This window comes from Mytilus edulis, chromosome 10 (assembly GCF_963676685.1).
Source record: "Mytilus edulis chromosome 10, xbMytEdul2.2, whole genome shotgun sequence".
Lineage (NCBI taxonomy): Eukaryota > Metazoa > Mollusca > Bivalvia > Mytilida > Mytilidae > Mytilus > Mytilus edulis.
In genome coordinates, this window is record NC_092353.1 from 15665599 (window position 1) to 15692239 (window position 26641).

At 32.4% G+C, this 26641-nt stretch overlaps 2 protein-coding genes across 4 annotated transcripts in view; both read left to right on the forward strand.

Annotated features, from left to right (window-relative positions):
• Positions 1–68: 68 nt before the first annotated feature.
• Positions 69–11629, forward strand: LOC139493502 (heterogeneous nuclear ribonucleoprotein R-like). Of its 2 annotated transcripts, none has more exons than XM_071281932.1 (12): positions 69–188; positions 3823–3958; positions 4190–4413; positions 4779–4889; positions 5215–5391; positions 5793–5928; positions 7149–7357; positions 7733–7906; positions 8254–8357; positions 9198–9295; positions 9721–9824; positions 10841–11629. In XM_071281932.1, the coding sequence occupies exons 1-12, from the start codon at positions 81–83 to the stop codon at positions 11180–11182; spliced, it is 1923 nt and encodes a 640-aa protein (XP_071138033.1). In that variant the 5' UTR covers positions 69–80; the 3' UTR covers positions 11183–11629. The 2 variants fall into 2 exon arrangements, with proteins under 2 accessions (XP_071138033.1, XP_071138034.1); XM_071281933.1 differs by having other exon boundaries at positions 10831–11107.
• A 5807-nt stretch (positions 11630–17436) lies between these two features.
• Positions 17437–26641, forward strand: part of LOC139493503 (androglobin-like) — a 110502-nt gene continuing 101297 nt past the window's right edge. For both annotated transcript variants that reach the window (XM_071281948.1, XM_071281953.1), the window contains exon 1: positions 17437–17587. In XM_071281948.1, coding sequence (XP_071138049.1) covers positions 17547–17587 — 41 coding nt within the window. In that variant the 5' untranslated portion in view covers positions 17437–17546. The remainder of the gene's footprint in view (positions 17588–26641) is intronic.

Genomic DNA, 26641 nt, shown 5'->3' on the forward strand with positions numbered 1-26641 from the left:
ATATTTTTTTGTCATTATCAAACACTTTTCGAAAACATTAATTATAATATGTAAATGAGATTAAAGAGTATTAGTCGTGTATGACAAAACGGAAACCCCTTCATACCTCCTTTTCCGCCATCTTTATTTGTTCTTGTAAGAACTGCGTGCTCGCTGACAACAAATACCTTGATTTGTCTCTTAAATCTGTAAGTAAAATAAGCATTTTTAATATTAATACATAGAAAAACTATTAATGAAAAACTTGGCAATGATTTTGAAGCGTATCAATTCCATAAAATTGGAAGAAATGCTAAAAGCCGGTTTTAAAAGAAACCGCGTGGGTACGCGCAGGTCTTCTTTGTTGCATGATTTATGCTAAAACGTGAATAGTGTATTAAACAAGTTAAAGTTAATTAATAAATGGTTTATTAACATGTTGTGTGTATACAAGTAGCACTGTCACTTAGCATTCTCGTCTTGGAACATGCATTTTAAATTGAGCACTGTAGGGCCTTGGGTTCGAGCAGGTCTCCTTTGTTGCTTGGTTTATTCTAAAACGTGAATAGTGCAATAAACCAGTTGAGGTTGATTAATTGATTGTTAATAAACATGTCATGTGTTTAAAAATAGCACAGTCACGCCCAGTCACGTAGAATTTTCGTCCTGGTACATGCATGTTATGTAACTTGGGGCACTTCTACTTTGAATGTGATTTAAACATAGCCATAGGGTATATATAGCTCTTGCTGATTTGTTGGACCCCTAACACTTATGTCAATATCGAAGCCTTCCAACATTTGTCCAATACTTGCAATTGTAAGATCAAAGTGTTCATACCAAAGATGCAACCTCTCATGGACAGCGACCTGTACTAGGCTGTAGGCTTGTAACGCAGACACTTGTTTCTATCAATATAAAAAGGAGTAGTCCGAGATTACTCTGACGTCCAACAGCTGTTTTGCCAGACAAGCTGGGGCCGTGGGATGTCAGAGCTTGTCCCATATCAAAATGTGGATATTTGCCCACCCAAAATAGATGCGCTGCTTCGTCGCTTCTGGTGGCGACTGACGGCCTTGGAGTTATATAAATCGGGCATCAATCTGTTCATTTTCCATTTATCTCTTCATTTATGCAAGTTTCACCTACCTGCCAACCTTTATTTTCTCTCCATTAGACAGTTTTCACAGTGACCCATCGATTCCGACATTTTGCCTTTCATTTTCAAAGATTATCACATGACCACGAGAATGTGATGATTTATGCAAATGACCATAATGTAACACCTCGTTCATTTACGATGCAAGTTATCTAAATGTCAGAGAGCTTGTGATTGTAACGTGGTCGGAACTAAATGCTTCATACCGATCTCCTGTAAAGGAGGTGAAAAATCATGGTTTGCTACTAAATGTTAATCATCGATCTCCTATGAAGGAGGTGAAAAAATATAAATATTTGCATATTTTGAGTCTCGAGACCACAAACTCTCTCATAACTTGACGTCCATTTGAAAGTGAAAGTCAGAATGCCGAAATTTGATGGGTCACTGTGAAAACTGTCTAATAATGAGAAAATAAAGGTTGGCAGGTAAGTGAAACTTACATAAATGAAGAGATAAATGAAAAATGAACAGATTGATGCCTGATTTATATAATTCCAAGGCCGGCAGTCAGAACCAGAAGCGACGAGGCAGCGCATCTATTTTGGGTGGGCAAATATCCACTTTTTGATATGGGACGAGCTCTGACGTCCCACGGCCCCAGCTTGTCTGGCAAAACAGCCGTTGGAAGTCAGAGTAATCTTGGACTAAAAAAGGAGGTGGCTTTTGAGGTCGTGACCGTCTCCAAATTATATGCTGTTTGTACCTTTTAGTTAATGTAAGAAACTATTCTATCCTGAAAACTGCAATCCTGAAGTAAATACATTGAAAAGTTAGTAGTTCAAATTTTCAGTTGAGTGAATTATGGTTAAATTACCATGAAGAGGAAAAAAGTTCAGGCATATTGTGAATTAAAGTAAAAGATTCAGATATGGTAGTTTTCTTTACACTAAGGCCCAAATAAAAAATTTATATAAATACAGGGCTTTCCATTGAAATTGAAGTAGAAGGCTCAATAAAAATAATAGCCGGCTGTAACATGCGTTCGGCGAAGCTGGACGCCCACCAAGCTGTAAGCTTGGTGCCTTACGGCAGGGGGTCTGGGGCCACTCAAGGCCCCCAGAAGCTCTGGCATAAATAGAGCAAAATCCTGCATTCTCGCAATCTCCTGGCACCTAATTTCATCTTTCAAATGACCATTCCTATGTATGAAATTAAAGGAAAAAAAAATCTCAGAGAAATTTTTTGTTATAGTTTTTTATTTTATTACCTTCTGCTTAAAATTCGTTTACTTTTATAGGAGTTTTATTTATATAATAATTTGGTTTGTTAGAAATCTTGATCGATTTATTTTGCATAACTACGTGCATTTGTAAACAAATGACCCCCCTTTTCTCTATAAAGACTGTTGCGCGTATTTAATTCATACAATTGTTTCTCAAGCATTGACAGAAAATTGATATATCCTCTGATTTTTGCTTTTTTTGTATACTGTTCAATAAGTCGGATACATAAATCATTTGGAAATGTTATTTATTTGAGGTCGAGTCGACTATATTCTACTTTCGTTTTTGACTTGATTCTCTGAACACCACGTGGGTTTTGAAAAAATGAACTTCAAAACTTTTTTAAAGATACTGTTTTCCAGATTCTGAACAATATGATCTACTAGATTTTCTTTAATTTGACTGCTATTATTCCATAACATAAGAGTGTCATCCTATCTGATTGTCTTCACGTTTTAAAAGCAAAAAAAAACAAAATAAAAAACAACGAGTTAATGACCATCGGAACGTCTCTATTGTTATCGTTCAATGACCACCGGAACGTCTCTTGTTATCTTTAAAAGAAACGATGCATTCTGACTTTAAATAGACAACCAATCAGTGACCTGAATTCATGCGAACTATATTTAGCCCAAGGTAAACACTGATTTTCATCCTTGTTTATCGTGACCGCGACTTTGCGACAAGACGTCTCTCGGCTGCCTGTAAACATTTGAAAAAGATATTTTTGTCAGTGAAGTAGCCGGCACTGGAATCTACCGCAAACGGCGGATTTCCGCCGGCTACCGGCTTCAATGGAAAGCCCTGTAAATAAATACGGTTACCTGACCGACCCTACTTTGTGCGTCTAAGCCATTTTATTTCCGTTTTAAAGTGAAAAATAACTGAACTCATGTTAATAGTGAAGATGGTATTGTCTGATATATCCCAATGTTTATAACTATGAAAATGATAGCTGTTTTAAGAAAATTAACGACTCGTGTGATGAAATAAACATTTTGCCACCATTTTTTTTTCCAATCATTAAAAAAAGGGGTAAACTTAGAGGGTTCAAACAGCATCAGATGTAGAGACAGTCTAAAGTAAAATATTCAGATAAGGTATTATCTTTTTATAAATCAAAAGAAACAGTTAAATGCATTTTGTGCTTGAAAGATTAACTCTTTTTTTTTTTGGATTAGATTGCAAATTGTTACTGGACATAGGGTCAGACTTGATGGCTATGTAATAATGACTATATATTTTTCTCTGTCCAGATGGTTAGGTTAGACAATTTTGTGTTTGTATCCCTAAGCAATCAGTGCAAAAATATCTAGACTACCCACTAACTGTCTAAACCTGTAAGGGGGCAACCTAATAATTTCGAAATTGTGATCAGAACACTTACACTTGCTGCAAGCATTTATGTGGTCTCATAAATAATTATGAAGTGAAATTATAAAGATTTGCATTTTTTAGATGGCACAGGTTAATGGTCTAGACCATAGTGAACCAATCATGGCAGAGACGGACAAATCAGAAGAATACACAAAATTAGTTGAATATGGAATAAATGCAAGAGTGGCAGAGGAACTGTGCACTGTATATAAAACAGGTAATAAATATGGTTGTTAGCGTTGCAAATTTTTCTACAATTTTTAAAGTTTACAAAATTTCAATTATTTCTATTGAATCATCAAAGACTGACAAAAAAGAATACCACTGGAGGCATGTCCATCAATGATTTTAAGAAAATGCATTTAATATTGTATACTAAAGACTTCATGATAATTGTTGGACTCTTTTAATATGGTAATTGGTTAAATGTTCTTTAATTTTTTTCCAGAAAAATTAACACATGCTGAACTAGATGAAAGGGCACTGGATGCCTTGAAAGAATTCAATGCTGATGATGCTATTGCAGTATTAAAACAGTTCTTGGAAAGTCCTTTAGAACATGTAACAAACAAAAGTGCTTATCTGTGTGGCATGATGAAAACATACAGACAAAACAAAAAACAGGGATCTACAGCCACAGTTGCTCGAGGCCCTGATGAGGCAAAATTGAAGGTACTGACTAGTTAGCTCCCTTAGAAAAACCATGAAAAATAATCAGTTGTTTGATACCTTAAAATGTGTTCTTAAAATCATTCATATTGTCACCTAAAACCAAATTTTGTGCAAAATCATTTTTTCCCTGGTGGTCCTTGAAGAAAATCTGCTGGTCCTCACTATTAATTCTATTGAAAAATACTAAAATTGTGTCAGTCCTATGCAACATTTTGGTGGTAAAATCCGAAGGTATATCTATTTTTCAGGACTCTACTAAAACTCTGTAATCTTTTATTTTCAAAGTAATATGATTTGCTAGCTTGAAAAATTTACTGGCAGAGAATTATATTGAATAAATAATAAATATAATGATTTATTTTCAGGAAATTCTTGACCGAACAGGATACTCTTTAGATGTAACAACAGGTCAGAGAAAATATGGAGGACCTCCTCCAGGTCAGGATGAATCTAATCAACCAGGTGCTGGACACGAAGTATGTATTATTAAAAATTTACATACAATGGATTCAATTTAAAAGTATTTCAATTAGTCTTTGGTTTCCATTATTTTATTTTGAACTGTTTTGATATCCTATCAAAGTTTGTTTCTCAATAAAATCCTATTTGAAAGGTGATCAATCGTGCTTTTCATTCACAGGTTTGCCAGACTTTAATATTCTTAGACTGACAAGCCATGATCTCATCTATAACGAGTCCTGTCTACTAAGATGTGCCTTTAATGCTTTTAATGGGTATACCTTAGTGACCAAGACACGACTCACGAGTATGAATGTAATGTGGCTTATTTTTATCTTGAAGGTTTTCTGTGGAAAAATTCCAAAAGATGTGTTTGAAGATGAACTTATTCCATTGTTTGAAAAGTGTGGTCCAATCTGGGACTTGCGATTAATGATGGATCCAATGACGGGTTTCAATAGAGGGTACAGTTTTATCACATATTGTGATAGAGATGGTGCCAATGAAGCAGTTAAACAGGTTTGTCTAATCATTGATATTAGTTCTGTCTGCACATTTCTGCCAGTATTACACTTGCCTGATGATCCATTTCATCTGTCCAAGGGTGATCTGACAGATTGGTCTGCTAAGGGGAAATAGGAAAAAAATCTTTTTTTTTTAAAACATTTTATGAATTGAGCTGAACATTTTTTTTATCAAGAAATTCTAAAATTCACTATGTTCAAAATTAAAAATCCTACTTCATTTGTAGACATTCAATGCAATTAGTGATTTCTGTAAGATTTAAATTCAAAATACTTTTGTAAAATTTATATTTTCTGTCAGATGGAAATACAAAAAGATTAAAATTTCCAAATTTATTCCAAAAGGCGTGTAAATTGTTCAAAATTTTATGGGTTCACGTGATCTTTTGTTTTCAGCTTGACAACTATGAAATCAAATCTGGAAAGCGTTTAAAAGTCAACATCTCAGTAGCTAACCAAAGATTGTTTGTTGGTAACATCCCTAAGAGCAAATCTAAAGAGGAAATCTTGGAAGAATTTTCAAAAAAGACAGGTATCAAAATTTGAAAAATTTGTTTTTTGATGAATTTTGGGGAAATTTTCATCATCTAAAAAATGAAATGTATGTACTACCAAAACATCAAAATTTAGTTTTGTAATTAATGTGTCTTTCACAACTTGAGTACATTTTGCAAAAAAAAGTTCTTTCTTTCAATTTTTACTATTCAAAATTCCCTTATGGTCCTAGAAAGGTAAGGTTGTGCTTTTAGATATTGTGATTTATATACAATTATACATATTCATTACTTTTTATCACTTCATTATTATGATTAAGTTGATACAAGAACTCAATATTCTTGTTTGAAACGTTTTGGAATAATGCTCTGAGTATGCTGTTGGTCTTCACACAAGTTTTTAAAGAAATGGTTTTCCTGTTGGATCTCTTCTTTGAGGAGAAGGTTATTATAAATCTGTCTGATCAACTCTTTAGGTGCACACATTTCCCTTCTACACACAATAAAACTTGAAATGTTCATCATTCTTAAAATTGATTTTAAAAAGAAGCTTGCACACAAAAGATTTCAGTAATTGAAATTGTTGGGTCAAATGTTCAAAATACAAGGTCTATTTCAAGAAAACAAACTTATAAAAAATGGAAGTTTCCTAATCCAAATGAAATCACTGCACATGCCTAGTAACATAAAAAAATGTCCCCTTGACTGGAACATGTCCAACATTTTTAGTAAGCAGAACAATTTTAGATGTGTATAGGTAAGAATATTGGATACAGGTAACATTGAGGTGAAAATCTAGCTAGATATTTACATTAAAAAAAAATCTATTTCAAAAATATGCTTTAACAAACATGCAAAAAAAAAAACAGAATTCTTGCATGAAATGTTTTTAAAAAAAATTCTACTTAAATGTATAGCAACACAATGCTATTACTGAAATTTTGTTTTTGTAATTACATTTGAACTTGAAAAATCTATCAGATTAAGAAAAAAAACAAAATCAGATGATTCAACTACATTTAATTATTTGATTCTTGTATCCTTTCATGGAGGCTCAATATTTTATCTGCTTTTAGCATGAAGAAAAATCAATTTTGGAATTAAGTATCAATTTAGTAAAAAGAAAAAAGTAAATTATATTCTCAATAAATTATTTGAACAAATTCCACTATGTCTATGATTCAGTTGGGAAGATGTTTTCAGAAAAGATGCTTTTCTTCAAAAAAATATTTTATTCATAACTTTTAATCATTCACAGAGGGCTTAATAGATGTCATAATATACAGATCTGCTGACAAAGAAAATCAGAAAAATAGAGGATTTGCCTTTCTTGAATATGACTCTCACAAATCTGCTTCAACGGCAAAACGAAAGTTATCCTCAGGACGATCGAAAGTGTGGAATTGTGATGTTATTGTTGATTGGGCAGATCCAGTTGAAGAGCCTGACAACAGTACAATGTCAAAGGTTTGTTTTTTAAATGTTTTCATAGAAAATATGTTTATAAATTGTCTTAATCCAAGGGGCAAATCAGTTAAATTCATGTTTTTTAACTAGTTGCCTGTGCAGGTTGGCATTGATGACATTTTACAAAAATCAGTTTTACAAACAAAATCTTTTATAAAGAAGTGTAATGCATAGCCATATGGCTCACTGAACAATGAAAATCAGTTCAAACAGGTTGCAATGTCCTATGTAATTATATACAAACATTAAAATATGTCTTTTTAGGCTGCTACCTTATTTTGACTTTGTCAGTTTAAATATCTTTATCTTCGTCTTATTTTTAAAAAGACTTAAAAATGTTTTATCATTTAAAGCAAACTCTACATTTTGTTGCAGGTTAAAGTGTTGTATATAAGAAACTTATCAGCTGATGTGTCAGAAGAACTTTTAAAAGAAAAATTCACTGAGTATGGAAAAATTGAACGTGTGAAAAAAATTAAAGACTATGGATTTGTGCATTATGAAGAAAGAGATGATGCTGTCAAGGCATTAGATGCTATGAATGGACAGGTAACTGCCAATTAGATTTTAAGAGAAAAGTATGATTGAGTTATTGCTCATGATGGTTAGAGTGATATTCATCTTGTAAAGTAGACTATTTGTGAATAAAGGTTTTGCTGCAAATTACTCCTACTATTTTATTGAATGGGATCAAAAGGTCTCAAATAGACATCAATTTTTGGCAAACACCAGATTGGATTTTATTGAAATTAATATCTTGTTAAAACATCTATAATGTCATGAATATTTGAAATAAGGGTTCCCTTCCTATGTCCATAATTGTTGTGTAAACAACTATACTGACTCCTGTTTTATAGGTTATTGTGATTTATACTTGTTTTATTTCTTCATTTCAGAAATTAGGAAAATTAGAAATTGAAGTATCACTGGCCAAGCCACCCACAGAAAACAAAAAGAAAGAACAAAGAAAAAGAGAGCAAGAAAGAAGACAGATGATGGGGTAAAGATTGCATTCATGCATTAACCATCCTTAGAGGCTGGCTTGATAGTTGTAAAGATTGCAATTATGTGATTTAAATTATTATGAGGCTGGCACGATACATGTAGCTCAAAATTTCCTGCTTTATCACAACTTGTGAGATTAACAAAAAAAATTCTAAACATAACACCAATGAATATTTCGAGAAATATATACTGAAATATTCAAAATAATTACATAAACTGCATGTCTTGGATCGGAGCAATTAAGAAAAAAAAACTTACTTCAAAGCAATGATCAAAGATAGTTTGGGTAAAGAACTTGCATCAAAGCAAGTACAAAAGCCAATTTGATTAACGAACATACTTCAAAGTTATATTCTGATTATTTGGTTTAAGAGCATACTTCAGAATAAACACAAATGATGAAGTGGAACTAGAAAAAAAACATATGGGCATCAGAAGGGAGTTTGTTGCCCTGCATTGAAGGAGAAAATATGAAAGATTATTTTTTTAGGCATTAAACCAACACAACAGTCTCTATTATATGAACAACTTGATATAAAAACAGTGCCATCCACTAGGATTTGGAATTTCAAATGTTTACTAAGAGCAACAACTAAATGAGGGAACAGGGATGAAAATGTACTATGGCTTTCTAAATAGTCAATTAAATATTCTAATCATTACTTTAATGACCATAATCTGCCATATTAGCATGCATTTCATAGATTTGTTTATTTGCATGGATTCTAAAACATACTGATATCCTATAAACTTAAGTAAGTTGCACATCCAAGGATCAGTGAAAATAATGGAGTTACAATTCTGCACATTTAAAAACATCTTTGTTTTTTTGCAGAGGTTATGAAGACTTCTATCAGCCACCAATGCCCCCAAGTAGGATGATGCCACCTGGTAGAGGAATGAGGAGGCCAATGCCTCCACCACCAAGATTTGGTAGGTTTAAACTTAAGTATTAAAAGAAGGTTTTTGATATTGCATGAAATATGATTTGAAAAAGTACCCCTAAAACCCCACAAAATCAGAAAAAGCTATGATAAACAAAGACTTTGTAGTCGTTAAATATATTTGTGTAATTATGTTAATAAACAGCAAGGTATTTTGTTAATACAAAAATATACCCCAAAAAAATTCTGGTGCATAAGTGCCTCTTGTCAAGATTTGTCCATATCTCTGATATGATTATATTTGTATTCTTAGAAAATTGATAGGGTTTGACATTTATCAAATTTTTGTTCAAGGAATATCATTTTGCCTGACCAAAACAATAAAATTTAAGGATACATGGAATTTGGACAGCAAGAAATGGAATTAGATTTTTAATCTAAATTGACTTCTTTACATTGTTATTTTTTATTCAGATTACTATGATGATTTCTTTGGCTATGAGGACTACAATGATTATTATGGTGGAGGCTATGCACCACAAATGCCAAGAGGAAGAGGAGGTAGAGGTGGACCACCAGTAAGTATCTAAGCTAACCTAAAACTTACCTGGGAAATTACAATATTGTGTTATCAAGGCCAAAACATCGTGAATTATTTCCCTTTTAATTCTTTACAAATACTAGTGTTGATTATTTAAGTCATATGCTATATTATGTACCAAACATCCACATGAAACTAATAAGCTGTTAATTGGGACAAAATAACCTAAAAAATATGGAGTTTAAATCATGGTCAGGCTAACAATGTTGAAGAATGAAATAAATTGTTCATGCTATTCTATATTTAGAAACAGATTATTATGATATATTGAAAATATAATGTATGCAAATTAAACATCTGTGAAGACAAAATTCAACAAGGAGTGTATGAAAACAAGTTGGTGCATATCTATGAATTCTTAAAATATTATAGAAATAAAAAGATGTGATATGAGTGCCAATGAGACAACTCTCGATCCAAACCACAATTTATAAAAGTAAACCATTATAGGTCAAAGTACGGTCTTCAAAACAGAGCCTTGGCTCACAACGAACTGCAAGCTATGAAGGGCGAAATACCAAAAAATACCAGCACGAACAATTAAAAAAAAAATGCTTGCATACATACATACATACATATACTTTTGCCATACAAATATTCAAGCTATCTTCTTTAGTAGTTTATAATGTTTGATGCACGGAGATCATGTTTGAAAGCTTTAGTTTTATCGGCTTTAGTATAGCCTATCTTTGTTTAATAAATAGTATGATTAAAACATTGTTTCCACTGTGTGGTATTGAGGTTTATTTTAAACTTTGGTTCTCTAAATCTTCAAAGCTTTTACTAGACCAACATGCATCTAAACAGTTTAACTTTGAAGCAAATTGGGATAGTAAAAATTTAAATTTGAATAATGTACAAATCTTTTCAAAACAAATATTATAGAAGTTTTTGCTTCAAGGTTATACACTATAGAACAGATTGTTTACAATTTCACATGTTGTTGACAAAAATTTTAATGATGATATAAATTACTTGTATTGTTTGCCTCAGCCAATGCGAGGTCGAGGAGGGGCCATACCCCCTGGTGGTCCTAGAGGGGCAGGAGCGGCGGTGAGAGGATCAAGAGGCGCTGTAAGAGGACGAGGTGCTCCAGCATCGGGAAGAGGGGGTCGTGGTGGAATCACACCACAAAAAATGGGACAACAAATGGCCAGAGGAGGCAAAAGGAAAGCACAAGGGGATTTCAGCATGGGCCATACAAAGCGACGGAATGTACAAGACAATTGGGGAGCTCAGCCAATCGCTCAACAACCTCTGGACTCAACGGGATATGATGCCAGCTACAATGATTCACAGTGGTATCAGGACTCGTATGGACAAAATTGGGGATGAGCATTCAACTCAGGAGTTCCATGAATGTATAGATCGTTGATGTAAATTTGTGTCCGTTGATGGAATTTATCACAAATTTTTAGAGTTTATCTGACCAAAAATCATGTTGTAATGTGGTTAGGTAGAATGTCTGTTATCTGAGTGTGTACATTGTTTTTAATGGACAATTCATTCATGTCTCAGATGTTAAAAAGCAGCTATTTTTACCAAAAATGACAGGGAAAATTGCAGATTTTCAATCTAATCTCGAAAGTTGCGCATCATGATGAAATCTTCAAAAAATCAAATGTGAATATTTTTATTTGTAAATTTTGTTGTCTACATTTTTTGTTTTCATGTATAAAAAAAATCGTCCTCCATTCATCGCCACTCGATTGTCACACCATTATTTTGGCTTTTATTGGCAAAGAAGAAGATGTGAATAAAAGTCCTTTTATACAACAGTTATTGGTATTATTATTTTGTACTCTTGCACACACAATTGAAACAAATTAAAGAGAAAATATTTCAACAAACAAAAAGTCAGTTGTAAAAAAGGTTTTCGACATAATGCATGATTTTAATGTCTATCATAAACCATGATGGCATTTAGTGTTGCTCTAGGAGATCAGTCTGTCAGATTTTTGTTTCCACACTATGCTGAAATTTTTACTCATTCAAAGTTTAAGAAACTTGTTAACAATGCTGAATATCATAACTGGCTTACAGAGTTTGAATATCGGCAGCATGGGAATGTAGATGCTGAATTTGATTGGGAATTCCAGGGGTAGTACAAATTAAAACTCTTCGAAGTTCAATGGCATATAAAAGTTTTGAGGGCCTAGATGGGTTATGGTCTAGTGATTTTAAACCCAAAGTTTTCTGCTGAAGTTGGTTTGATGGAACTACTCATGACAGACAATATTTCATAATTGGTATGAAGTGATGAAGAAACCAGATTGGTCATCCGAGTCGCTAATATATATAAAAGATGAGGCAGCATTGCCTATGTCTAAGAACTCTCCACAATAAATCAAATGAACGAAATTCACAACTATAGGTCACTACAGCCTTTGTAAAACAATATAATAAGCAAAGCCCATACCACATATTCTGCTGACCTGGAAAAGATAAACATAAAACTATTCATAAATGAAAATTTATATACAAAATAATGTACTGAAAATAACTACCACTGGGATAACACGTTCCTTGCTCCAAATGAGCACAAAAAACATGAACCCTAACCTCTGTCTGTGATTAACATGCTAGACAAAATAAAAAAAACAACTAAGTGAACTTTCACACAATAAAGACATTAGGAGAGTACTTGGTTACTGAAGGCTAATTCAAATCCAATAAAAAAAAATCCGTTTCCATGTTCATATTGAACTGAAGTTGGACGTTAAGTTGAACCAGTTTATTATTATCGTGAACTTGGTATAAAATATTCGAGTGTTGGTGTTGCTCTACACCTATTGAAACTTATTTAAAATTCTGACCCAAGTTGAAATTTTATTTTTTAAATTTGGGAACACGTAAACGGGTCAAAAATTAGAACTGCAGCAGATGCAAGGTAAGAAAATATATCCTGCTTACAATCCTGCAAGACTTCAATTCCACTTCAATGTTTCTATGAAAAAGCAGCCTAACAGTTTGTATAGAAATTTTATTGTCGTGGTCGCTAAAGGTGATGGGTTAGTAATTCTGAATTGCTGTAAAAATGACTAAGAAACGGACATCATTTGAAATAAAACATCTTATATTCAGTTAAAGTATGTGAAATTGGAAGTAGTAAGTTTCAATGGGAGATATTCTAAAACATTCGAGTATAGAATACTTTTTGAAAGAAAAAATAATTGTCTCCCATGGAAACTCCCAAACAATGTATTGCAATTCCAGATATTTTACTAAATATAACATAAGGATGTCCGACTTTAATATATAGAAGACATTTCGAACGAAATTGTATAAAAGCTGTTCGAAGATTTTTATAGCAATTCAAAATTATTACCCATCAGGCCATCACTTTTAGCATGACGATAACAATAAAATTTCTATACAAACTATTGGACTGAATTTTGTCGAGCCTGTAGTGACCTTAACAACCTTCTTAAAAGCTATATATTTTAGAAGGTGGAAAACCTGAAAGATTTATACTTTGTATATAGATGCCCTATGTTGTGAAGTTTATGACTCGCATGTCCATTGTCCTTGCCCTCATTTTCATGGTTCAGTGAGTACTTGATTAAAAGTTGGTTATTTTGTAATGTTAATTTCTCTCCTATTAAAAAATAAAGTAACATGGTAACTTGATATCTTTTGAAATATCTAGTATATGTGTACCTTGCGAGGTCATTATGCCCTTCAGATAGGTTTCATCTTGCCTCCACTCATTTCGTGTCAGTGAACAAGGTTAAGTTTTCGTGGTCAAGTCTATACAGCAGATACTATAAGCAAGCAATAGGTCTTCTATATTTGGTGTTTGTAAGGTGAACATGTCAAACTAGCAGGTGTCGTATGACCTTGATCTCAAAGTAAATAATTAAAAGTTTGATGACTATATTAAACTCATTTGTCCCATTGAGCTTGGAGTAAAGGATACACCAGATAAGTTATGTCTGTCATATCTTGACTAAGATCTAGAAATTATCAATGAAGGTCGGTAGACTTTACAACCAAAGAGATGATCACAGCTTCTTAGTTAGCAATAAAAAAAAAAGATGTATTATTGTCAATGAGACATGCAACTCTCCACAAAAGACTAAAATGACACAGAAATTAACAACTAAAGGTCACCGTGCGACCTCCAACCATGAGCAAAGCTCATATACCGCATAGTCGGCTAAATGCATTAAAGGCCCCGCAATAACAAATGTTAAAAAAAAAATCAAACGAGAAAACCAACGGCCTATTTATGTAATCAACATATGAAAACAAAATGTATATGACAAATACAACATTGTCGCGACGATTCATTGTAATATTAAGAAGGGTAGATAACGAAGCGTACACAATTTAAAAATAAAGACATGCATATGTTTTGATATGTTATAACTGCCATATAAACCTACAAGTTAACGGTAACCAATGGCATATTAAAAAAGTACAGAAGAAGAAAAATCAGAAAACATGCACAAATCCGTAATAGCGTAAGACATACACATAACTTTATTGCCAGGGTAAATAGTTTCATAATTTTACCGAATAGCGATTTAACTAATTATAAGAATTGGTGTATGCTGGATTTACTTTCCGTATCGACAGAACATTCAAGTGAAGTCGGTGAACAATTCATGACGATGACGTAAATAATTGAAAAAAAAGGTATTCCACCTGATTCCCTATTTTTTAAATGTCTTTCGGCATTAAAACCGCCAGCAGAATGCAAGATTTGCTAATAACGGACCGGAATATTAACTACAAACGGCACCGGAACCATTACTATAAACGGCCCAAAATCATTCCATGCTCACTACAATAAACAATTTTATTCAGTTCACAAATGTATTTTTGTGCATGTTACAACATATAAAATCAGTACTTTTAAAATCATTTATTTCCAGGATTAGTGCTTATGCACAATAAAACCAATTTATCCCGCTTGGAAATAATAGACTAGTTGAATAAATAAATAAGTATAATCTACCTGTATTTACCTGAGTTTCCCTGTATAAGATTGAGCGCAAATGTAATGTTTATGCGCGCAAATGCACTGGACTGTTTATGCTTCCTGGAGCATTTCTTTAAAAATTGTCTTTGATTATAGTCATGTTTTTATGAAAACTCGAATCTATTTAAAGTTAGATCTATCTTAACTCGTCAAGTCTTGTTACGTATTGGCATTTATAGCAAAATTAGAGATTTTAATACTTTAATCAGTTTATGAAACTTACTCAAGTATTCTAGTATGAATTTCAACACATTTATACAGGCGAAACATTAGCAATATTAGAACATGTTTTATTTTTGCTTATGTTTTTAAATCCTTGAAATACAAGGCAGACTGGCACTAAAAGGTGTATGGTACTCATTTTTGTCTCATGTGCGAGAAAAATCGCAATGTGCCACACAAGGATTACTTTCCGGCGGTGGCGGCGTAAATTATCAGTATTAAAGATTTATATTTTAGAAGACTATATAGTAAAATTGAGAATGGAAATGGGGAATGTGTCAAAGAGACAACAACCCGACCAAAGAGCAGACAACAATACCCGGACGTTTCAGACCATATATGCACACACAGTTTGTAACAAAGTCTTCTGTCATATATCTATTGTCCTTGACCTAATTTGCATGCTTCAGCGACTATTGTGTTGTTTTTTCTTTGTCATTTGTATTTCTCACATATTATAAGTAATAGTATAACTTTATTTGGTATATGAGTTCCTAGAAATGTCTACAGGTCCGCCAAACCTGAATCACATGCATGACCTCGACCCCATTTCATGGCTGATAAAGTTTATGATCAATTTACGTGATTATATCCATTTCTACTTTAAGAAGTTGGTGTACTGTATGTGGTGTGTGGAATGATTATGAGATAAACAAATCAGTCTGACGGGTTTCATCTGACCACTGCCCTAATTTAATTTTCAAGGTCAATTGGCCATATCAAATTCGTGTATTTCAAATACTAATAGCAAGAGGTCAGCTTTATCATTTTAAGGGATATTTGCTAGACGTATATATCTGTGCGGCAGGTCTGTTTTCAAATACTACAAGCAACATGTCAACAATATACTATCATGGTATATGTAATGATTGTAAGAGTAGATGTATGTTTTGCAGGTATAATCTGACTTTGGCTTTATTTTCATTGTTCATTGGCCAATGTTGAGTTTTTGTGTTTTGGTCTGCTTGAATTACTATATAAAATCGGTCAACTGTATTTGGTGTACGAATTAATTGTAATGTGTAAATGTCCATCTGACAGGATTTATTTTGACCTTGACCTCATTGTGATGGATTTTTAAAAGGTTATGTTTATGTGATGCTTGTAGTAAAACCTTCATCTTTTAGACTTTCAACATACAATCAGTTGTTTAGTAAAGCAGACTAGACATTTCTCACAATACATGTTCGGTTTCGGGAGAGAACCCGTTAGCAGTGTCATCTTTTCCACTTTACTTGAATATTGTTTTTCCCCTAATTGTCATCATGTATATATGTTCCGCTTACCAGAAGTAAGACTTTGAGATAAACAATGTAAAAACACATATTTCCGTTTGAGCAAATGTTCTATACCCTTATTCCATTGGAATTTTTGTTTCCAATTTGAACCTTCTATTTTATCATATGACAATATACATGAACATGTTTCAAGTATTACGGTTTTTCGTCGTTCCTGTTATACTAGTGAATTCGGGGTAAACTCAATGGCTATATTCAACAAAATTCTGTTAAGCTTTGCGACGGTTTATGTATAACTTTCCAAAAAGATAAAGCAAACGGTATTCCAATAAATGTTCTATACAAAATACAACGAATATCACTGTAAATACACTGCATCCGTATTGCTTGACCGCTGGTATCCGCTGATATCCAACTAACCCTATGCATATAAACGATCAGAAACCTGTTTGGAAAATCTTTTGCAAACCGTCTCCCTTAAAAAATTTGTTACCCTATATATATCATCTATTTTGGTCGCTGCTGTCTTAATGGCGAATTTATATGGTTGATGGCTCTGATTTTTGACCGATGCTAATATATTAAACATATATGTACACTGAGTTGTACACTGATGTTTTATGTTGTAATTATCATTTATAACAGTCAATTGTAACTCAGTGTTTTTATGCCATTTATTCGCCCTGTAATTTGTGAAATAAAAATATTTTATTCTTTTCTATTCTTTTTCCACACTTCTTTTTACTCATATCAATTATAATTGAATTTCGCCAAAAATCACGTGTACATTTTTTTAGTTTCAAAAGTGATAGACGATCACAGATTGAGTTTCAATAATTTGTTCATTTAAAAAAAAAAGGAAAAACTTTTCTTTCAAAAACATATAATCACCACCCTTTTCATAATAGCTTTGTCAAATCAGTGTGAAGATAAAACGATTATTTCGTGAACAACTGTTACGCATACTACTGATTTAAAGCCCAGGGCTTATTTAAATCTGGCTTCCAATTAAAACCTTGGATCAATTGGAAATATTGTAAGTTCTTAAGCAAATATTTTCGAGTGTTATTTCTTCGGACCAGATCATGAAGAAGACAGTGTAAAAGAAAAAAGTAAATGTTTTTGATTGTTGGATAAGACCATGATTCTAACGAAATACACATTTTAATAATCGACTTTGTGGTTGTCTGTGGTGTATTGCGATTATCATACATTTGGATATATTCTGAAAGATATAACAACTACCAGCAAAATGTCTTTGAAGAAACTACTTGGGTCTGCTATGAGAAAAAGGTAAGACATTTTAATATCATTTGAAAAGGGAATTATATTTCTAAAATCAGAAAGTACAAAGTAATGATGGTGGATTTCTCTGGTACATTTTATATATATTTCTTGTTATTGAGAGGTAAAATTATCAGTTCCAAATTCTTATGTTAAAACTTGTTTATTGTTTTTGGCTTTTCTGTTCTTGTTAACTAGTTGTCTACCATTTTTTATTAGTTTTTTTTTATTCCATTCTACAAAGACACACACGAACTCTAATTTAAACTATGGTCACTACGTATTATTTCATTCGTTTTTCTATTGATTTGTGTTAATATGTATCGTGTCACCCCAGTGCAATACCTTTTTCTGTGATTAATTATTCAGAATCTAATAGGAAATGTATTAAGGAACACATTTTCTTTGTACTTTAAAAGTTAAGACACGTTCTTACTGGCCTTAAATCTCATATGGACCAAGAGGCATCCGTTGTTGTTCATATTTTTATTATTTAATATGATAATTAAAGTTAAAAACGGTCCCTGCTTTATCCAATTTTTAATATCCTGGACTATAATACGTTTTGGGTGAATTGGAATGGGTTAAGTTTTTGGAAGATTACATACATTCTGTTAAAACCTGCCTCGTTCCCACAATTTAAAAAGAAAAAGGAAAAAAAAGACTTCGTTAAGTTATCGCGTTTTCTTTGTCCGCTAGTTAGAATTTATACAAAGAAGGTCGTTAACTTGGAAATGTATAGGCATTTTAACGTTTAGGTATAAAGAAACCAATGAAAATTGCATTCTTTCTACTCATTATCCCATTTGCAGAAAAAAGTTTTGTAGACATGCATATGAGGCATATTAACCACAAATCTATCAAAAGGTAATTTATATTTATGGGTTTTTATTCTAATTCAACGTTTAAACGCACATTACACAGAATGCGACATTGATATGTGTTATGTAGCAAAGCAACAGAAGACTAAATGAAATAGTTAATCTCGTATACAAATATTTGCCATGACTTTTAAAGATAGGCAAAGGAAATATTACATACAATTGAAAGTTTTCGCTATTAACGAAGTGTCAGTTTTATTGTCCATTATTATTAATTGAAACCATTAAATGGCGTTTAAAGAGTAAAGTATATTTGAAGATGGAAAATTGGTTTGAAATAAATCATGAATTTTCACGCAAGGTCACCACTATAATTAACGAATATTTATTTAATCAATGGATCTACTTGAAAATTGTGAACCTACTTGGAAATACCGTACCTTTTGTACTTGTTAACGAAGGGCGTACGTTCAAACGGTCCGAATCGACCCCCTCGAAATCATTTTGATTATTCTATGCAGAAACAAATAAGTCAATTAAAATGTGAAAATAATCTATTGAACTTGCACGACCTCATCGCACAATTGTCCAACTTATATACCATGATACAGGCATAACCTACTGTTGTTTCTTTTTGATATTGTCTGTTAATGCCTTATATTGTATCATGCTCCTTGTTAGGCCCATTTAATTGGAAAATAAAACATCTTATCTGAAACTACATTAAAGCAAGTTGTAAAACAAAAGACTTGACAAATTCTACAGAGATGACAGAAATTTCTGAATCAACACAAGAGACGGGTCAGAGATCTTAGGTGATAAGTATACGTAAAAGGAACAATCTACAAATTACTGTTGCAGGCCGCAATAGAATATACGTTCCACAGTCCCCTCTATTTGTATATAGCTAATGATGTATTTTAATTAGATACTTATATATAGTTTTTAAATTATGTAAAATATTGTATATAATTAATCCTTTAATATTAGTCTCTCATAATTCTTAATAGAATGGCACTTGTTTATGTTTTAGTAGTTATAAGCTAATGATATTTTACTGTTAGTTTTAATATACAATATGTTTTATATATGTTATCCAATATTTCATGTTATACGCAATGTTTTATATGTATATGGAAATGTATAATGTTATACAAGTGGTGAGACTTTAATAAACTATTGAATCTGAATCTGAATCTAGTATAGTAGTCGTATTACCGACAGTCGCCTGTATGACGATGTTTGAATAATTATATGATAATTACTTGAATGGGACAACAATCGACAAATTACTGTAGCAGTCGTATTACCGACAGTCGTCTGGATTACGGTGTTTGACAACTTATTTGATAATTATTATAATTGGACAACAATCGACAAATTACAGTAGCAAGCTGTAATATGTTTTAAAGTCCACCACTGTAGCAGGCTTATTACTGCAAGTCGTCTGTTTGACGGGGTTTGACTTATTATGTGATAATTACTTGAGAGGGACAACCATTGACAAATTACTGTAGCAGGCGTATTACCGTCATTCGTCTGCATGGCGGTGTTATTCGAATTATATAAATGATTAGTCAGTTATAAAACAATGGTATACAATCAAAGATATAATAGAATACCAAAAAAGTAACCTTAGCACAACAGATGTCGAAACAGCATCCACATTTCATTTGAATGATGACGTTTACGGTGTGTATGATTGCATACGAGACAACTATCTACAAGAGACCACAATTAACAGATATTGGTCACCGTATGGACTTTAACAATGAGCAAAGCCCATACCCCAAACTCCCAAAGACAGATATAAAAGGCAAAGAAATTACAAATGTAAAACAATTCAAACGAGAATACTAACAGCCTAATAAATGTACATAAAATGACTGAAGAACAAATATGTTACACAGCAACAAACGGCAGCCACTAAATTACAGGCTTCTGACTTGGGACAGGCACATACATACATAATGTGGCAGGGATAAACATATTAGCGGGATCCCAATCCTCCCATACCTGGGACAATGATGTAACAGTTCAACATAAAAACAAACTATAAAAATTAGTTAAAAAAAAAGGCTAAACTTGTCAGAGATACAATTATAGAAATACATATTACAAAAACACATGGACCATTTTTTCCATTCCAACAACAAACCGACACTACGCATAGATCTGAGAGTACTCGCAGTTACGGATAGCTAGTTCAAAGCCACTAAAAACCAATGCATGTTTGTTTTTATTTTAACTTACGGTCATTGTTACACACAGTATTTCTTATTTTCAAACAGAAACTGCTACGTACTTAAGTTTAACAAAGACATCTCTTAAAAGTTTTATTACTGCAAAAATGTTTGAAATCCATTAAACCACTGGACGATAAGCAAATAACCGTCAACCAATTATTTAACCCAATGAAACAGTAGTTTAGAGAGATTCCCTTCTAGACTCGAAACTGTCTTTGAAACTGTCTTTGAGATTTTAATATACTGATCGTGAACGAGTGAATTTATCGGAAATCTACTTGATTATTTAGTAACACAATAGTTTAAGTCTTATCTAGACCTGTACAGTTATTTGCGTATTCAGTTTGTTGTTGGGTTCTTGTTGTACACCCCACAACTTCCTTTTATTTTTTTTACAAATTAGAACCCCCTCCTGCAATTTGTTTTATGATATATATTTTTAAATATCTCGATCCTCGGTCTTTACACCTGTTTGTAGAAATCCTTTAAACTCATTTATATAGATCAGCTATGACTTTATATTTTTGGTAGTAAACTGGGCACCTTTAAAATCGTACATAATCTTCTATTATAAAGTTATGTCATCATAACAATTAATTAACTGTAAAATATGAAATATGTTAATACGCGATAATCTAGTTAAAATCTGGTCTTGTATAGAAAAATAATCCCATGATAATAATCACTGTATTTGTTTTCATATTTTTCTTCTTGTTTGGATACTATAAAAACTGAGCCTGAAAATTTCGATTGAAAAAAGAGGCGTTTCGATTGAGTAAAGGGACGAACAATTCACATACCAATAGCGTTGACTATGTATATATAAGGGAAACAAATTATGTATAGGTGGAACTGATGTTGTTGCTTTTGGGGGGCAAATAAAGAAAAATAAAAAAAAATCGTTATAAATAATACATATAATTAATACCAATTGGAGCTCTTTCATTTTTCTTTTATCACGCCCTATCCGTGTTTTCTTAAACAACCAGACAAATGGCATTGTAATAACTGAACCACAAAGGATCGATTCGTTAGATAAATACCGAGTGACAAATATTTCAAGCATATGAAGACCGAAAACAAATTAAACGGTACATCCAAGTAAGCACACCAATGGAAAAAAATAGACGTTTTTTTTATAAGCAGGTGTATGACAAATGTAGCTTTATGAAGATTTTTATTTCATATTAGTACTGAGAAATGATTTTAAAAGTATTCAAGATTTGTTTCTTTCAATATAAGTATTCATCAAGAACATGCATGCATTATTCGACATTTATTTTTTTTCCGACTAAGTCTTTTATTATTCGACTACTAGTACATTGTTGTGTTGTCAAAGAAAGAGCAAGAATCATGTTATTTATTAAAATTTGATATAAAATTTGATATAAAATATGTAATTAGAATTTGATTTTAAAGTTCAATTCAATGTACATTCTCTAAGAAATAATGTTTTTATTCAAAATAATATATATTTGATTATGAAATTGTGATTAAATTACAATTCTTTTTTCGTTATTTGTTTCCTTTCTTTTCTTATCGTCTACTCTAAAAGTTCAATAAAGTCCTGTTTTATTACCTTTTTTATCAATAAAACATCAAATATAAGTTGTTCCCTATAATTACTATAACAATGGACGGGTGAATATACGCCAAACGGGTATAAACTTTAAGACTTTTAAATATTTGACTTAGACATATGGTATTAGCTTTAACTCAGATTTGTACTGATAAACAAGTATATTATTAAAGGGGCACTAGCTACGAGATATATAAAAAAAAAAACTAAAGTAAGATTTTTTTTTGTTCAATCAATAATGAAAGTGAAATAGTGAAATAATAATTCGCTTTTAGCAGCCAAAATGGTTCAATTTTGTCAAATTAAGCGAAGTAACATTGATAGTTACTCATTCACTTGCAAGTGAATTAGTCGACCTCATTAAATCCGTATTCATGTGAACTTCAATTTAACCCCTTGCTAGAGATTGGCAACGCATGCATTGTACGTGTACTGGTTATTTAAAGAAAAAGGATGTCAACAATGAAAGTGAAACTACGGTAAATCATTTGAATACTGATTCGATCCATATAAAATCATTCTTATACGGTTAAAATAATGAGAAACATAGCTTTTTAATCTATAAAATAAACTCAAACAGATCTAAAAAAAAAAATCCAATTGCACGTGTTGGTTTAATCTAGTCATATCTTCATTCATGTTTACATCGCTTATTACGACTCCTAGGAGTCGAGATTAAGAATTGAACGATGGACAGTTAGTGCGTGAATTTTTCTTGCTACCTGATTGGAAGATATTACGAGACGTGAATAATCAAAGTTTATTGATTGGTTAGGACAATCCAAACCTAGTAAATGTCCTTCAATCCCGTAGAGTATCGGATTTGTCATCTCTATTTTAGCAATTAGATTTTGCCTGGTCATTAATTATGCATATTCATGATATTGGTACACAGGTAACTTTTATCTATAAATAGTCGAATCTTCTGGAGTTTCGTAAACAACAACGTTAAACGATATATACTACTACATAACGTGTGACCTCACGTGTGTGGTAAAATTTGTTGATTGATGCACGTGGATATTCTAGTATATGAATTAATCTACAAAGAGAGAGCACTTTCCATTTTCATCAGCTAAGAGTCGACTAGCCCTTTTTGAAAGGCTAACGCTTGTATGGTCATCTGAGGTCAAATCGATAGTTAATTAGATGGCGTCTGGACTAAAATACACACGAAACGAACCTACATATTATCTACCCCATGCTCTGTACTAAACTGTTTATTTTAGACTTTTGGTACTTTGGATAAATGTTTTACACTATTATAAATCAAATATGAAAATTTGAGTCAAATCGGTGACCACGAATTTGACAGCTAGTGCCCCCGGGCTTTAAAGACAGTTGAGTTTCAATATTTGTTTTAAAGTCATAATAAACGAGTGACCGGTGAAAAATAATGTTATTCCAATTCTTGAACCAATGCATATAAACATCATAAACTTAGTCTTCTGTGGACTATTTTGTCATTTTTTTCGCATAAATAAGTTATAGTCGTCAATATTTTTTTCAATCGGTCAGTGTTGTTGTGAAAATATGGCAGGTAATTAAAGTTCGTGTTTTGAAGCCGAAGTTTAACGATTGTCCCCTGTTTGTCAACAATCAACAAAAAAAGCATGTATGTTGAGCACGTGTTTAACATGTACAACCAGAAAATAGTTTATTTTAAGGACATACATGTATGCGTATTGCGATCACCGGATTTTTACGAGATGGGTCACGCTGAGGTCACTTTGCATACGGAAAATATGTCGGGAAATTGGTTCCTGGAAGAAAGCAATTAAAATTAAAAACCAATTGTTCAGAGAACAATTGAAAGTCTTTCCACACCAAAGAAATTTTGATAAGATAGTTTCTTCATACTGATGCGATAAATAATGGTTTAATTATATTAATGAGTGATGTAAGGGAGATAATAAGCTACTTCCGGTGAAATGAATATCACTTCCGGTCTCATATGATAGCTTCTTTGACACTGATTCCAAAAATATATAGTTTCTATATACTTTTATATGTAGAATGGCAGATAATTGGCCACTTCCGGTTTGTTGGAAGTCATTTTTAGTCTTCAGTAATCAGTTTATGTATCTATATGACAAAATATATGGATTCTGAGTACTTTTATATGAAAAAATTGCAAAAAAGGCTACTTCCGGTTTTCTCAAGGTCACTTCCGGTAGTCATTTTTCAAGGTCATTTGTCACCTAACCTTTTGTACAAGGTCAAATGCCTTTATAATGAACTTAGTTGAAGTTATAATCAAATAACTTCATATCAAGACATATTAGGGGCACCAACTCCTATAAGATGCCATTAAATTGTATCAAACTTAATGTATCATATCTTCATAACAATAAAGCAGACATTTTGCAATTGTTTTTCTTTATGTATCTTTCAAAGCGTCAGAGAAAATGCAAAAACAAGCAAAAGTCACAAATTAGAACTTACCTTGACCTTTGACCTTGACCTTATTTTCTAAGTTAGGACATAGGGGACTCAAATAAAAACATTCCAGGGTTATACGGTTAACTGTTATTGAGTTAAAAAAACCATAACGACAAATTTATTTTGTAAAGGTAGATAACTCCTATAAAATTTCAGTGAATCGCTTCGACCCAAATGAGCCAAAAATTCCTGAGGATGTAACGAACAATTTGTAAAAAGAATTTTGTCGATATCTTTTTTTGTTACGAAGAAGATGCACACAGATGATAAACAGTGAATAGGGAGATAACTCTTACAAAGAAAATGGTTCGGCTTAGTAGGGTGAAATTTAAAAGCGCATAAACTATACGATACCATATGAGAAATATCTAAGCGACATATTGTGAAACAAACATTTATCGCAAGAACAAAATTTGGCGGAAAAAAAAAAAATAATAATTAAAAACCAATTGTTCAGAGAACAATTGAAAGTCTTTCCACACCAAAGAAATTTTGATAAGAAGATAGTTTCTTTATACTGATGAGATAAATAATGGTTTAATTATATTTTTGAGTGATAAAAGGGAGATAATATGCTACTTCCTGTGAAATAAATGTCACTTCCGGTGTCATATGATAGCTTATTTCACACTGATTCCAAAAATATATAGTTTCTATATACTATTGTATGTAGAAGGGGAAATAATTGGCCACTTCCGGTTTGTTGGAAGTCATGTTTCATCTCCAGTAATCAGTGTTTGTATCTATATGACAAAATATATTGATTCTGGGTACTTTAAGATGAAAAAATTGCAAAAAAGGCTACTTCCGGTTTTCTCAAGGTCACTTTCGGTAGTCATTTTTCAAGGTCATTTGTCACCTTATCTTTTGTACAAGGTCAAATGCCTTTATAATGAACTTAGTTGAAGTCATAATCAAATAACCTCATATCAAGACATTTCAGGGGCAACAACTACTATAAGATGCCATTAAATTGTAGAAGACTAAATATAGCATATCTTCATTACAATAAGGCTGACATTTTGCACTTGTTCTTTAGTATGTATCTTTCAAAGTGTCGGAGAAAATACAAAAAGAAGCAAAAGTCGCAAATGAGAACTTGACCTTGACCTTTGACCTTGACCTCATTTTCTAAGTTAGGACTTAGGGGACTCAAATAAAAACATTCCAGGGTTATACGATTAACTGTTTATGAGTTAAATGAACATACCGACAAATTTATTTTGTAAAGGTAGATAACTCCTATAAAATGTCATCGAATCGCTTCAATCCTAATGAGACAAAAATTCCTGAGGATGTAACGAACAATTTGTAAAAAGAATTTTGTCGCTATCTTTTTTTGTTACGAAGGAGATGCACACAGAGGGTAAACAGTGAAAAGGGAGATAACTCTTACATAGAAAATGAATCGGCTTAGCAGGGTGAAATTTAAAAGCGCATAAACTATACGATACCATATGAGAAATATCTAAGCGACATATTGCGAAACAAACATTTATCGCAAGAACAAAATTTGGCGGAAGAAAAAAATAATAATAAATATAAATCAATTGCTTTAAAAAAGCAATTGTAGGGGGTCTTTCCCCCTTTAAAATTAATTGAATTGGGGGGGGGGGGGGGAGGGGGTGTTTGTTTGTTTGTTTGTTTGTTTGTTTGTTTGTTTCTGTATGGGGTCTATATTATTGTTACCGGAGAAGTTTTATGTTTAGTTTGGAAAGTTTTTCTTTTATTTTAGGTACAGCGCGCGCCACATCACGTGACACGGGTTTATAATAACAAAAAGATAGTCTTTTTATTCCTTTTTAGGTGGGGACTTTGAACAGACAACATGTATAGAGACGGAATGCACACAATGTAATTTCTTTTGTCATTGTAGGAAATTGACATTTTGATGACAATTCACAAGCAGTGCATGATTTGGATTTATTTGATCCGGTGTAACTTTAAAACACATTTATTGATTATTTTCTGATAA